Here is a 15323-nt window from a genome sequence, read left to right on the forward strand (position 1 = left end):
TATGTTTCTTTTATTATTATGAAAACAATTATTATATCCCTTCCGGTATTCATTGTAACAAAGCAGTGAATGCCACTAGGCAGCACTAGAGCTGTTGTTCAATAGCTCCATCACTTCAATAATATAAAATGCCTGTGCAAAGTTACTAGAATCACAATTTCCCCATCGTATGGGATGAAATCATAGATCCAGTAACTTTGCATGCATGTTCATATGCACACAGTGCAGTGTACACTGCTGTACAGTGAGAAAGAGTTAGACATAAAGAGACAGAAAGTCAGAGAGAGATAGAAAATCAGAAACTAAGGTTGAGAGAGAAAGGCAGTTTGAGAGAAAGGAATTAAGAGACAGATAAGAGAGAGTGACAGAGAGAACAACAACTTCTATTACAGAGATGGTGCTAGGTACGGAGCAAAAAGAGTGGGGTTGAGGGATTTAGAGAGGGAATTCAGAGAGCAGCAGGATAGTTACAGAAGGCTTGGTTGCCATTGAATGGGCAAGGAACATACCACAGGCCATTAAATACAGTAAATTACTTATTGTCATTAATCATGGTTATTTTCTTTTGTTTAGCAAATCCTTTCACTTTAGATAATGACTAGTTTAGAATGCTGGGAAAAGTTCTCATTGGTTTATTGATTTCAAATACAGCAAACCTACAGATAAAGACTCTTGAGGTATGGTAAGTGTAATACCTTTACTAGTTCAAAAGGAAACCGTTCATGGAAAACCCGATTTATTCTTGCACCTCCTGACAATTCCAGTGTTTCCACTTGATCACCAGATCCTTCAATTCTCTTGTCAAAGTCCACAGAAAACTGCTTTACCATTCTAATCAAAGAAGGGAAAATAATTCAGTAATACTGCATGCACTTACTAAGAATGAGCCTATTATTTGTTTCATTTGTTCCTTTATCCCTGTTTTTCCTCTCCTCTTCTTTGAGGTGCTGGCTCATATTTGGGTTTGGTTCCATTGTTGTTCATAGCGAGCTGGTATCTATCTCACTCAAGAAGCATTCTTCACATGCAAACTTAATAAGTGTTGATATGAGGATAATGCTATCTCTAACTCATCTGATTTACACGCATGAACATTTTTTAGTATTGATCAGTCGCGGGAACCCTGAGGCATAGCTTCAATAGGGAACTTGCAGAATGCAGAATGCAATCTGCGCTTCAGCAAAGAAGCTTCATAATAACTTCCATAATACTCAACATACAGCAAGAGTGCCTTGCTTTTTGTGGCAGGATCATCAGGTCGGTAGTCCTTATATTCCTCCACCTCTTTTTCTAAAGCTAGCATCTCGCTCTGAAGTTTGCTTCGCAGTGGTGGTAGCATCTCCCGAATATGGTTAGTCAGTTGCTACAGAAAAATAACCCACAGTGAATTGTACAATCTTTCCATTGTTTGATCAATGCAAAAAAAATGTAAAATTTTAGACGTTAATGAAAATGAACACCCATTTCACCTGCTGCTCATATATTGTGTCTTGGGTTAGCATTTTTGCTGATCAAATTCAGGTTGAAAAATATTAAGATTTGTTATGCAATTTTGTGGCTACAAAAGTATGCAGGGCAAGGGGGACCGTGGATTATGTACACTAGTTTTTCCTCTTGGCACATGGGATTAAATCTAGGCAGACTGGCCAGATACAAATTGCTTTATAGGCTATAATGACCTATTTTCACTGCTAGCAATCTCACCTGCCTTGTCGCCTGTTACTTCTTTATGCCAGTTCATGGTAGGGTGATGGGGAAATGACATCAAAGTGTTCAACGCATGATGTCACATGTATGGTGATATCAGTGCATAAGAAATCACACCTCAGATGCATGTTCAGAACTCCGCAGAAGGGAACTAAGGGGTGTGATGGTAAGGAAACTCCCACCCTGCTGTCAGAATCTCCACTTGGGTGAGCTCTTTATGGTAAATTTAATTCTGTGCAAAATATTAGTTATGTACAAATTTACAATATCCCTCATTAAAAATAAATCTGCTTAAGTAAGAAAAAATGTGCATCTCTCTGATACTTCCACACAAAACTTAAATGTTAAAAAGAGCTTCCTCTAACCTGGTTAAGTTCCTTTTGCAAGTGGCGTGTTCCCATGCGATCTGCCATGTGTCTGTATGCAGGATGAGAAAGAAAAAATTTTCTTTCTTCTGAAAGTGCCATTTTAATGTCCTTTCTGCTGTCAATATCCTTCTGACTTCTGTTGACCACACCAACATATCCTAGCAGCAGGAAAACCATAAACGTACACACATTTACTTTTTCACAAAATATCTGTAATGTTATTTGAGAAGTATAGCTCTTAACTAAGTGAAATCCACATTCACGCAAAACAAATACCTGAGTTATAGATACAGCATTATTTTTTCCTTTTTATATCAGTGCTGACATAGTGGGCTCCCAGGCCTTTGACAGACAAGAATCTCCCTCCCTCACAGTCTCGTTCTCAAGGGTATAGTGTTTGTATACACTTCGTGGTTTGCCACTATTGCACTAGTGATGCTAAAATGTACACTTTCACGATGTTCCAATCTGTTCTTAACTTTGTTAATAGTCCTGGCAAAACTATCTCGGTTATAAGCAATTTGTTCTTCTGAAGATCTACCGCGTATACAGATGTTCCTGTACATTAAATGGAAAATAAAATCTGCACGGAATATTTTGTTCCTCAAAGTACTCCCGCTGGAAGTAGACAAAAAAAAATAGTTTCCAAAACGATATTTTTCGATTAAATGTATCTTGCTGTCCTATATAGTAAATAAGACCCATCTCCTGCACGAGAGTGGAGATCGGATTATCTCATTTATTTCATATGCCTCAAAGAAAATGCATAATCATTACGTTCTGTTTGACAACTGTAGATACTGTTTATTTTAAAAGAACAAACAATGTGGGAAAATATGTTTTCTTGAGATTCTTTTCCCAGGCTTTCTCCTCAATTATATACTGTTTGTTATATGAAATGCCAGTGTTTGAAGCAAACATTAAACAAATACCCTGAAATAAATGCAGCAACTATATTTAAAGCCCATTTTAAAATATACAAAATACAGGCAGTGTACACTTTACGGTATGCCCTGTGAAATATTTGAGACATCCTCTTATAATATAAGGATTAATTTTATTATGAAAAAATTATCCTTTCATTAAAAATAATTGCTGTCATTTTACTAGATGTAAAAAAACGTCATTGAAATCATGATGATCATTGCATAGTTAATGGAACTGCGTTTGGTTTAGACTTCTTGCGTTAAATTATTTTCACTGATTTGATAATCAAAAGCACGGTCAAAGAGGAGGGTCTTGCGCTGGGTTTTGAAGGTGGTGAGGGAGGGGGTGAGATGGAGGGACTGCGGGATGGAGTTCCAGAGGGTCGGTGCAGAGTGGCAGAAGGCCCTCCCGCCGATAGTGGGGCGAGCAATGCGGGGGAACGTGAAGCAGGCCGGAGCCCACTGAGCAGAGGGAATGAACAGGGTAGTAGGGGGATAGGAGGTCGGAGAGGTAGGGGGGAGCAAGACCGTGGAGGGCTTTGAAGGTGAGGACCAGAATCTTGAACTGTATCCTCTGTGCAATGGGAAGCCAGTGGAGTTTGGCAAGGATGGGGGTGATAGGGTCACGTAGCCTAGTGCGGGAGAGGACATGGACTGCAGAGTTCTAGATGATCTGCAGCCTGTGGAGGGAGGAGTTGGGAAGGCCGACAAGCAGTGAGTTTGCATAGTCGATAATAACAATAATCCTTCCATTTAATATAATGTATTTCACGTTGAAAGGCCATTTCAAATCATTTCATAGGATTTATTGTAAAATGTTGCCCCTCTGTAATTGTAGGTGAATACAGCAGCCAATTTGCATACAGTAATGTCCCAGAAATTTTGATTAAACATCCCACAATACTGGCTCACATAGATGTATGGTTAATAATAATCCTTGAATTATATACATCCTCTTATCATTTTGTCGAAACACCTCAACACGCTTCACAAGATGTATTGTAAAGTGCAACGATTGTGTATTTCTTGGTAAAGATGACAGTGAATTTGTGCAATACGATACCTCTACGAAGTGGCAGGAGCTTGTTCTCCAGAACATTCTTGGCATCTGTACCATCGTCCATTAGATCAAGCTTGGTTATCACACCAATGGTTCGCATACCTGATCGCATTATGAAAAGAAATAAAGGAGAACAAATTAAACTACATTCTCTGGTCTGTCAGTTTTGTTTGGGGAATGTGTTACTAAAGCCAAGGAAGACTGCTGGATAGGATCAGATGGGATTATAGTTATTCTGCTTACAAATTCACTCAGGCTTCTAGCAATTTCAGTTTAATAAAAAGGGATAGTGCAATGGAATAAAAATGCCTTACCTGGAGGATCAACCTCTTTGGCTAGCTTAAGTGCATCAGAATTGGCCAAGTCAGTATTTGCTGGAGTTACTGCTAAAATTAGGCAATTTTCTCGAGTGATGAACTGCAAGATCATGTCTCTGATCTGGTATTCAATGTCTGTTGGCTGGTCTCCTACTGGCACTTTAGTGATACCGGGCAGGTCAATCAGTGTCAAGTTTAACACTGTAAACATGCAAATGAAACAGAAGAACAAGCTAGCAATGTGAATTCTGAGAAAAAAACTTTGTTTTAAATGCAAACCATTCTTCAATTATGTATGAAGTGGGGAAGATTAAAATACAATGAACAAAAGTGACAATTTCTAACATTCTTACCATAAAACAAACATACTTAAATTATTATTAATCATAACTACAGAATTAGATAAAAGCTCTTCAGACTTTTTCCATGTTTGAGGTTTTGAGAACAAAGACGAAATAGTGAAAGCTTATTTGCATGGCATGTAAATAAAATTAATAATCAATTCCATCGAAAGCAAAACCAAATAAAAGGTGTCCCTATGGAAAACTGCACTAACTAGATTCTAATTTTTTTTAAAAGTAACATGTTCTTTTATTTGTTGTATTATTTTTCACATTACCCAAAATATTTAATCTTTGGAAAACAGATCTGAAATCCAGATCCATATTATAAGTAAATGTTTGTCACAGACAAAATGAGTTTGCCTCCAACAGAGAAGTGGAAAATACACTTACCAGATTTGATCTAATATATTACCAGCCACAATATCAAACCAAAGCATACCATTTATTTATTATGAATTTATTATTTATAACATTCAATCTGTTTACTTAACCCTATAATTTTCCTTACTATTTTTTCCTCTGTTGCTAGCCTATATAATTATCAGCATTAAATAATAAAGTTCTGTAAAAGGAATGTTCAGAACATATACTTCACAGAACACATTAAAAGTCATAAATGTCAACTAAACCTTGAAGTCAAATATGTACTGCGAGTAAAAGCACTGCCATCCAGCACAGCAAAACAGATGATAAGTTACAGGTTTGAATCTGTACTGAATTAATAGATCTCAGACAGGGCAACAATTGGAGTAATAATTGGCTTCAACGTCCGTTGGTAAGGCAATGTTCCTTGATTGTTATCCAGAGACACCTCATAGAGGGTGCAGATTCGGCCTCAGCTTTGATGTTACTCCATGGTTCAATAGCTACCCTGCCAGTGTGCACTCATAGTCACATAATTTTTTTTAAAAAACTTTCAATAAAATATTTAATAACAGGGCTTTCATGTTGGAAGGACATCTCAAAATTCTTCACAGGATTCAATGTAGAATATAGTGACCATGTACTTTGTAGGTGAACATTGAGTTGGGAGGAAACTGGAGAGCAGCCTTGAAACTGCACCGCAGTAGAAGAAAAAAAGGAGTCAAGGGAAGGGAAGGGTGATGAGAAATTTGAGTGAAAATTTAGGGAAAATATAATTGGAATAATTTATTATAATAATTAATGTTTTATTTACCTTTACTGGTTAGACTTGTTTGAAATGAAATGTTCCAATACAGATGTAGTCCAGTTCCTAAGCCAGGCTGGTCCACATTATCCTAGGGCACTGCTGATGACAGTACAGCCAGCCTGGCTCATCGGCAGTACCTGGAAGGGCAGACCAGTCACTGGAGGCAGGGAGTCATTCCACTCAGGTCCTGATAACCCTGAAAACCAACGCACTACAACGGGTAGGGTGGTCCTAGCTGGATAGGCAGTGGGAAAGCTTGCTGGATATCAATATCAATGGCAAGCTATGCGGTTTTAGCTGGTTAGACTGCAGCAGCACCCCAACAAGCACTCTGGGGTCCCCAAGGCTTGGCTCTTGCCAACCTGCGCCTAATACTTTCCGGAAATGGGTAAGCAGAATTCGTCCATCCAAGGAGAAAATGCACATTCCTTACCAACAATCAATCTCTGGGATTTCCATGCGCAGGTGGGACGCATGGAAATCTCAGCTTGGTTTGAATACTGCTAATCATTGTAATGGGTTTTCGCAAGTGGCTGACAAAAAAAACTATCCAGTCCCAAAATACCCTTAACTTTTATTTTAAAAATACTTTCAATAGTTTGTAAATAAACAGTATTTAAAAACTTTGTTTCCACTCACCAGATGGTGAATAAATTCTCAAGTTAATAGGTATTGATGAAATCCCTTTGTTTATCCCTGTCACCCGGTCTGTCTCGACTTCAATCTCTTGACGGACTTCATCAAAGTTAGTGAACTTTCTTCCTTTAAAATGTAGGAATTCAGCATACTCTAGGAGAAATTAACAACAATTACATAAAGTTAGGGATTATTTTGGGGACATGTAAATGCAAAGTATTTCACAAGTTATAGTTGAGAAATTTTCAGAAAGGTCAAAACACATTTAAAGTAATCCCGGAATGACACAATAGGTTAATTGACAATTATTGCAAAATTCTGTCGACATATAATGCGCTATAAACATGCAAATTATTTCTGCTTCTAACCCCACAAAAGTCCCAAACAAACTGCTTTGTCCAATATTTTTATTTTAAAAATGTTTGGTTAAAAATAATAATCCTTGCATTTGATATAGCACCTTATCACATTGTAAAGACATCTCAAAGGACTTTGTGAGATATACGATCATGTTTAACCTGGGGTTGCCTGATATGAATATTGATTCTAAGAAGTGAAAAGGTATTTGAATTTCATCAATGGCATGCTTTATCTCAATGAACATAAAAATTATAATTTCTTTTTAAATCCACACCAGTAATAAAACTCTGTAATCCCCACAACATAAAACATATATTCAGTACCTGTAATGGAATTAACCAGCTGCAGGACCAGAGGACGTCTTGTAACAATGCCTGATCCTCGGGGAAGGAAATCTCTGGCATAGAATAAAAGAAAATTAGGTAAATGTAGGTTTTCATTTTAGTTAGGAATACATGCCTGATTCAAAATGTATATGCTTTCAAATATTCTAACATCAATAACAAACTGGCAACACAGCTTCAGCTACATTACTGAAGTATATCTAACAGACTAAAAATAAAGACACAAGTAGTGACAGTTACTTTAATAAATAAAGTGCCATTGCATTTTCAATAAAGATAAACATCAGAAAGAAATTTGATTCTTACGAGGTTGTCAACTTTTGGACAATGATCATATATAATATATTATCCATGCGACAGTACAGTGATTTAGACTTCAACAAAAAAACATTTTATCAAAGCACTAATTTCTTTGGGTTTGGGGGTGACCAAATCCCCATGTAAATGGATTATTGTTCAAACAAAGGTATCCTATACAAATACATAATACATAAAGAACAGTGAAAAGCATGCAGGATGTCTGACCGTTAAAAACTCTTTTTTGCTCAGTCATAGGAGACTTTCTCATATATGCTGCCCTCAAGTGGCCGTCTTCAATTCTTTTCAAAGAACACTAAATAAAATAGTTAACTGGAGAAAAGTACCAAAATGACAAGGGCGCAGTGGTGGAAGCCAAAGCATCTGTATTGAAATAGAAATAGCATTGATCTCAGCAGTGGAGTAAGGGAGAAATGCTGTAATTAACTAAAATAAGGAGGAAGAAATAAAATAATAATAATTCTTGCATTTGATATGGCACCTTATCTTGAGTCTAGGCATCTGAAAACACTTATGTTCATCTACATCACCAGGAATCAATAATGCAAGGCACAGACACTATTCTTCTTTCAACTTCAGACTTGCACACTAACTGGGATCAGAGACAGAGAAACAAGTTCTGAGTTCCACTCAAAATCAGATCAGGGTACCATTCCAAGGTTTCGTTCCCACTTAAACCTCCAAACACACTTAAGACGTATTTTTTTTAGGCGGGTTTTGAAAGCAGAGAAGGGCGTAAGAAAGGGATTTCAGAAGAGTTCCAGAAAGTGAGGGCAAAGTGGTTGAAAGCTCGCCTGCTGGTGGTGAGGTGGAGCAGGTGGTGGGGGAGGGGGAGGGGGCAGGTACGACGACATGGATGTCTGATTTGGCAGAGCAGAGTCAGTGAGCGGAGGATTGCAATGTTAGAGTCGGGCAAAGTTGTGAAAACATTCAGATGAGGACAAGTATCTTAAAGTAGATCAGCAGGGGAGATAGGGAGCTAGTGGATCAGGGCAAGGATGGGGTTGAAGTGTTCATGGAGCTTAATATGGGAGAAGTGGGTTCTGGAAGATCTGGAGCAATTAGAATTTGCAAAACCAACTATCAGCATTATTTTGATGTCCTACTGCAGTACTTGAGTAGTCTTGTTAACTACGCAGTCAAAAATATCATCAAAATCTCCAAGCCAGCTAAAATAGAAATCCCCCTAACAGATGATTCACTAAACTGTTGATTCCCCATTCATCACTGGATTTATTCAATCCTTTCACAATTAAACAAGTCAGAACAAAGATTTTGTTTTTATTTTTGTTGAGTTGACTTAATCTTTCTGAATTAACTTCCAAGGAAAACCTGTAATACTTTCTTTAAAGTGAATGTTGGGCTTATCAACGTAAAGAAGGTTGATGCTAATATAAAGGGACACTTTCATAGCTAAGCAAGCAGTATCAACATCAAGCATTGCTGGATCAGGTATGGTAGGATACAGCGTAAAGCTGCCACAACTCTGCCCCATCAAGGTGCCCCAAATTCAGAAAAGGATCCAAAATGTGATATTTTCTATTTCTCATAGAAATCATCCTTTCACCACCCTTGAGTGACTGGCAATGTAGTGCAGTTTAATTTTAAGCTCTAATGCAATACTCACTGGGAATAAAGTTGAGTCCCTAAATTCATTTCAAACTCATTTCATCTAGCTGCAGGCAAAAGATGGAAGAGACTTTTACCAATTTGGACTGAATCTAGGCAGGTTCCAGAGGTTATAAACCAGTGTGTTAACACTGCTACCCATTCTACTGAATCTTTCTATGTAATTATTACTGAGCACACAGGCTTAATGCAGCACAAGTGTACTTAAGACAACTCTACCTAAAAATGTTAAATAATATTAGGAGACATTATCAGAGTTTTTTTTTTCAAATGTACGTTTCAGTTTATCTCTTCCCCTGACAACACATGCATTGTTAAGGCATCATTTCTTTCACTTTCTATTCTGCAGCCTTTTGTTCCTACTTCTACCTATTTTCAGTGGGCAATCTTAAAATCACGAGAATTTAGAATTGTTTTATCAATGCAGATGGCCTTCTGTGTTATTATATAGTAATAATCCTTGCATTTGATATAGCACCTTATCACTTCTTCCGAGACATCTCAAAGTGCTTCACAGAATATACTGTAAAGTGTAGTTATTCTATTTTGTGGGTGAAAAGCGGCAGCCAATTGCGCACAGCAGTGTCCCACGAACAACCGTGGATTGAGTTGCAAATAGATGCAATACCATTATAATATATATTATTTATATTATTATTTATATTATTATTTATATTCTTATTTAATATAATAGGTCACTGAAATAATATTTTTACAAATAGATGCAATAACTTTGCTCACATCCAAATCTAAGCAGAAATTAACATAAATATCCAAAACAAATGTAATGAAATGTAATGTAATGAAAACACTGAAGAAAGATCTCTTATTAACACTGAATTGTCCATAGCCATATGTTGTATCCAGCAGCTTAGCTACTTCATGATAAATGTAGAATTTGTTTGACAGCTTCTATAGCATGCTGATGATTCCTTCTTGTAATGTACAACTTGATATGATCCTGAGCCTCACAGACCAAGAAGATCCCTAATTTGATGTTGGTTTACATGAGTTACCTGATCTCGATTGAGGTTGCAATTGGAATAGTACAAATAGCCTTTGCTAACTGGGATAGGGAGGAGCAATTCAGACAGGGTTCCCTGTACTGATTGCTATCTGGAAGTCCCAACTGCAAATTCTTATGAGTGGGAAGAAGGGTAGTTTCCCCAAGAAGGAACAGCAGAAAAATAAAGAAAATCACCTACCAACCCTCTTAGCTTGGGGTAACAAATTGCTGTGGAAACCAAACATAAAAAGACAAAATGAAGAAATACACCACATAATTTTCAAATCGGTGAAGTTTTTTTATTAAATTCATGTTAGTATTGGCATTTCATATTTAAAAAAAATATTTCCTATGTACTTGAAATAAGCTGTAAATTTTAATCAGAACTATTACAGGCACAATATTTAGAAATAACTGTCAATATTTCTACAAGAGTAAACAAGTTGCAAAAGGTTGAGAAATGTACAAAACAGGCATTGGAATTTTACAAAATCAGGTGTATAAGCATTTTGTACCTAAGCATTTAGCATATACATTTAGCACAAACACAAGTGCTGTTATTAGCAATGGGAGACAAAAGCATATTAAATACAATGGTTAAGGGTTGTAGCTTTCAGTCATTCAGGCTGGAGATCTTTGAATAATTCAGGCAATGCAGAGCGAAAGTTATCCTGCCACATGCAATCAATGTTTCAGAAGTACAGTGTGGACAATTACATCTTCTTCCACAATGTACTTTGCAATTCTTCCCAAAACAGGGAAACAGAAGATAGCAGGGTTTTATTTGAAGGTATCTCAGTTACTTGGTCTAGAGTGCAATGACATTTCAACTTTTCTAGCTGGTTACCTGCAGTGAAGGCAGCAACAGGGATGAAAATGTAAAACAAAAAAGGTTTCAGCAGGACAGAAGCAGCAGCCATGGAAATGATGAGTGTTCAGTTTTTTAGCCATATCAGCTGCACTGAATACTCAACTATCCAACTTCAAAGACGATAGTTTCACAGTCCCTGAAGCCTCTGCTTTAAGCTTTAAGAAATATGCTACAAATCCACATGCCGACTGTAAGACTTCACTCATTTGTAGTTTTGTAGCATGCAAAATGTAATTTTATAGAAAATGTCACAATAAATAAGATGGCTCAGTTACAACTATAACTTCAACATTCAGCACAAATTTTAAAAGTTCCAAATGACACCAAACAATTGAAAGAACTAAACACAAAATACTGCAGATGCTGGAAATCCGAAACAAAAACAGAGAGAGCTGGGAACGCTCAGCAGGTCAGGCAGCATCTATGGAGAAAGGAAAGTGAGTCAACGTTTCGGGTCCACGACCCTTCGTCAGAACCTTTGTGTTCTGACGAAGGGTCATGGACCCGAAGTGTTGACTCACTTTCCTTTCTCCATAGATGCTGCCTGACCTGCTGAGTGTTCCCAGCTCTCTCTGTTTTTGAATTGAATGCACTATACTGTTATTTACTCCAAGAACCCACTCACACAAATCCTCCAGCCTTCCTTCCCATTAGAAAAACTTAAATACCGTCATCATTCTAACCAAGCTACTGCAGCTAATTTTATACCAGATAGATATCAGGTCACTGAAATATTTTACAATTTCTGAAAGCACAGAATAAGAAAGAATGTAGGAGCATAAAAATCCCCAGTCAATACATTGGGCCAAACTTTTTTTAAAAAATCTTTATCTTTGGTATCACTATCATAAATACATGGTAGAGCTGAAAGTGAAGGATACTACAGAGTGGGCAGCCCTTTCTTTAGAATTACAGTATCATTCTCTTTAGAGGAAGTAATATAAATACAGCTCAAACTGAAACATACAATGTTTATTTTTCTCCAATGTCTCTCTGACTATATTCTGTTAAGAAATACAATAAACTCCTCGCTTTCCCCCTTCCCTCGGATGTGTGATAGGGGGAGATGGGGGGGTAACCAGCGACTCCTTGGAGCTGAGCTTTGTCCGAGGTGACGTGCCATTACAGACACAGGGAAAACTTCCATGTGTAGGTGGCACACATATGTGGAATTCTCAGTCTGGTTTGGGTACTCTTCAGCATGGTGATGGCATATGTAAAACGGATGGCTGACTAAAAAAAAATGTCACTCACTCACACACACTCTATTATAGATAGCCTTCTTAGGCATTTACATCAATGCTAACAATTTCTCTTGAATTGAACAGTCCAGAAATAGTAGAGCAAGCTGCAGTTGATCTATAAGGGTAGAAACTATTCTTATTATACAAAATCACAAAAAAAGGTTATATCAACTGCAGAAATGTATTGAGAACAGCATGTGAATGGTTTGGTGCTTATTTTTGAATAAGCAGCCAGTGCAAATCCAACACAAGAAAGCCTATGATATAATAGTCGTTACTAATTATGACATTGTTTCATTATAACCTTCTCTAGCATTTTAGCAATATTATGTTTTGATTCTGAAACAGAAAATATGCAGCACATTCAATCTCATTCATTTTGTTTTGCTCTTTAATTTTGCACTGCACTGCAGTATTTTTCTCTCTTTAATTCCTTTGATTCCTATTTCCCGAGCTCGGCACCTCGGCACCTCCTCGTCATAAGTTCAAGTAATTTACTTCACAATTTTATCACACTAATGTTTCAAATGTCACTATCCAGATTTCACAAGAGGAATTAAAGATGGTTCTCATAACTATCATTTTGGTCAACAATTTCCTAATTGGACTATGTATTTGCAGGCAATGGAGTGAGCTGCAAGTATAAATACAAGTTATTTATTTTAAATGGGGCAAAATAATTAATCCTTGCAAAATACTTTTATTTAAATCAAATAGCAAACACTCAATACGTTTCACTTCAGTTTGTTTTCCGACTGCATAAATAACAATAATTCTCTTCCCACAAAGATGGCGGACTAGTTCATCCTTGCTATTTTTCCTTACTTCCTCCGACCCCGGTCGAGTGATCCTTGCATCCTGCAGACATGAAATGAATGGCCAGGGGACTGAGAAAAACTCCCTTCACTTTTCAAATAGTACGCAATTCACACTAGGTTTATATAATTCTTCTTCCCCACACCCCCCCATCTATTCCCATGCAGTGTCTTAACATGTCATCGAGATGTCTCAAAGCGCTTCACAGGATAAACTGTAAATGGAGTGACTGTGTATTCTGTGGGTGAAATGCAACAACCAGTTTGCGCTCAGCAATGTCCCACAAACAGCCATGGAGTGAGTGACCAATTTTATTTGGGGGATTCGTTGGCCGGGAGAGTGAAACTATCCCTTCTCTTTTCGACTAGTGCTACGGGATATTTACCGTCCACCTAAACAGGCCGATGGGAGCTTGGTTTCATATCTTATCCGAAGGATGGCACCTCCGACTATGCAACACACAACCCAACCCCCAATCCCCTCAGCACCACATTGGGAGTATCATCTTTTGACGTTATGATTTCAAGTCCCTACATGGGGCTTGATCCCACACAACCTGCCAACTCAAGAGGAGGGGGCGCTACCTCTGTACCAGGTATTGACATATTCTAGCGCTTGCTTTGTTCGTGCAGAGGACGAAACCCAAACGCAATGTTTTTTTCCCAGTGGGCTGCCTGCCACCTGTCAGTTTGGAGGTGGGACAGAGGAGATAGATGCACAACATCCTCTCTGCATTTGCACAGGATAAAGCGCGCGGACTACTACTAATAATCCTTGCATTTGATACAGCGCCTCGTCACGTCCTCGAGATGTCTCAAAGCGCTTCGCAGAATATACTGTGAAGTGTAGCGACTGTGTGTTTTGTGGGCGAAACAAAAGTGTGTGTACATAAACACACACAAACACTTGCCAGACATTACAGCTCTGCACACGCCGACAGCAACACAACACATGTGGGCTGTCTGGACAAACCACCACCAGCCCCACCCGGTTTAGATGGACAGTGGTACGGTTGGGGGTGGGGTGAAGTGGGGTTAGTGGTAAGGTTGGGGGGGGTGAGGTGAGGGGTTAGGGGGAGGGTTATGGGGGCTGAGGTGGGTGTTAGTGATAAGGTTCGGGGTGGGTGGGGGTTCAGTGGTACGGTGGGGGGGGGTCAGTGATACAGTGGGGGGTGGTCAGTGATACAGTGGGGGGGGCAAGTGATACGGTGGGGGGGGCAAGTGATACGGTGGGGGGGGGTCAGTGATACGGTGGGGGGGGGTCAGTGATACGGTGGGGGGGTCAGTGGTACGGGTGGGGGGGGGTTAGTGATACGGTGGGGGGGGGTTAGTGATACGGTGGGGGGGGTTAGGGATACGGTGGGGGGGGGTTCAGTGGTACAGTGGGGGGGGGTTGAGTGATACGGTGGGGGGGGGTCAGTGATACAGTGGGGGGGGGTTCAGTGATACAGTGGGGGGGGGTCAGTGATACGGTGGGGGGGAGTTGGGGGGGGTTAGTGGGTGGGGGGGGGTCAGTGATACGGTGGGGGGGGGTCAGTGATACGGTGGGTGGGGGGTTCAGTGATACGGGGGTGGGGGGGTTAGTGGTACGGTGGGGGGGGGGGTTAGGGATACGGTGGGGGGGGGGTTCAGTGATACAGTGGGGGGGGGGGTCAGTGATATGGTGGTGGGGGTTGGGGGGTTAGTGGGGGGGTGGGGGGTTGGTGGTACGGTGGGGGGTTTGGGGGGTTAGTGGGGGGGGGGGGGGTTGGTGGTACGGTGGGGGGGTTTGGGGTTAGTGGGGGGGGGGGTTGGGGGGTTAGTGGGTGGGGGGGGGAGTTGGTGGTAGCGGTGGGGGGGTTTGGGGGTTAGTGGGGGGGGTTGGGGGGTTAGTGGGTGGGGGGGAGTTGGTGGTACGGTGGGGGGGGGGGGGGGGGGGTGACGGGGCCTCACTTACCTCCCACGAAGTTCTCCAACACCGAGCTCTTGCCGGCGCTCTGACCGCCCACCACCGCGATCTGCGGCAGCTCCAGGCGGCGGCTCTGCCCCAGGGCGGAGAAGGCGTCCTGCAGTCGGTTCACCAGCGGAATCAGCGCCTCCATCGCCGCCGTCGCCGTGAGAGCCGAAGGATGGAGAGAGGGAGAGAGAGAGAGAGGTGTGTGTGGGGGTGTGGGGTGTGTGGGGGGGGGGAGGGCTCCACTGAAAACCGTTAGCTCAGGCAGCGGGTG

At 40.2% G+C, this 15323-nt stretch overlaps 1 protein-coding gene across 1 annotated transcript in view; it reads right to left on the reverse strand.

The window, feature by feature from the left end:
• dnm3a (dynamin 3a) overlaps positions 1-15197 on the reverse strand; it is a 64903-nt gene extending 49706 nt beyond the window's left edge. Inside the window, exons 1-8 of the mRNA XM_042335067.1 lie at positions 15049-15197; positions 7213-7286; positions 6533-6682; positions 4376-4579; positions 4065-4163; positions 2073-2233; positions 1221-1363; positions 696-831 (exon numbers count right to left, since the gene is read on the reverse strand). Coding sequence (XP_042191001.1) covers positions 696-831; positions 1221-1363; positions 2073-2233; positions 4065-4163; positions 4376-4579; positions 6533-6682; positions 7213-7286; positions 15049-15197 — 1116 coding nt within the window. The remainder of the gene's footprint in view (positions 1-695; positions 832-1220; positions 1364-2072; positions 2234-4064; positions 4164-4375; positions 4580-6532; positions 6683-7212; positions 7287-15048) is intronic.
• Between the last annotated feature and the right edge of the window lie 126 nt (positions 15198-15323).

The sequence above is a fragment of the Callorhinchus milii genome, unplaced genomic scaffold (genome assembly GCF_018977255.1).
Source record: "Callorhinchus milii isolate IMCB2004 unplaced genomic scaffold, IMCB_Cmil_1.0 Scaffold5, whole genome shotgun sequence".
Classification (NCBI taxonomy): domain Eukaryota; kingdom Metazoa; phylum Chordata; class Chondrichthyes; order Chimaeriformes; family Callorhinchidae; genus Callorhinchus; species Callorhinchus milii.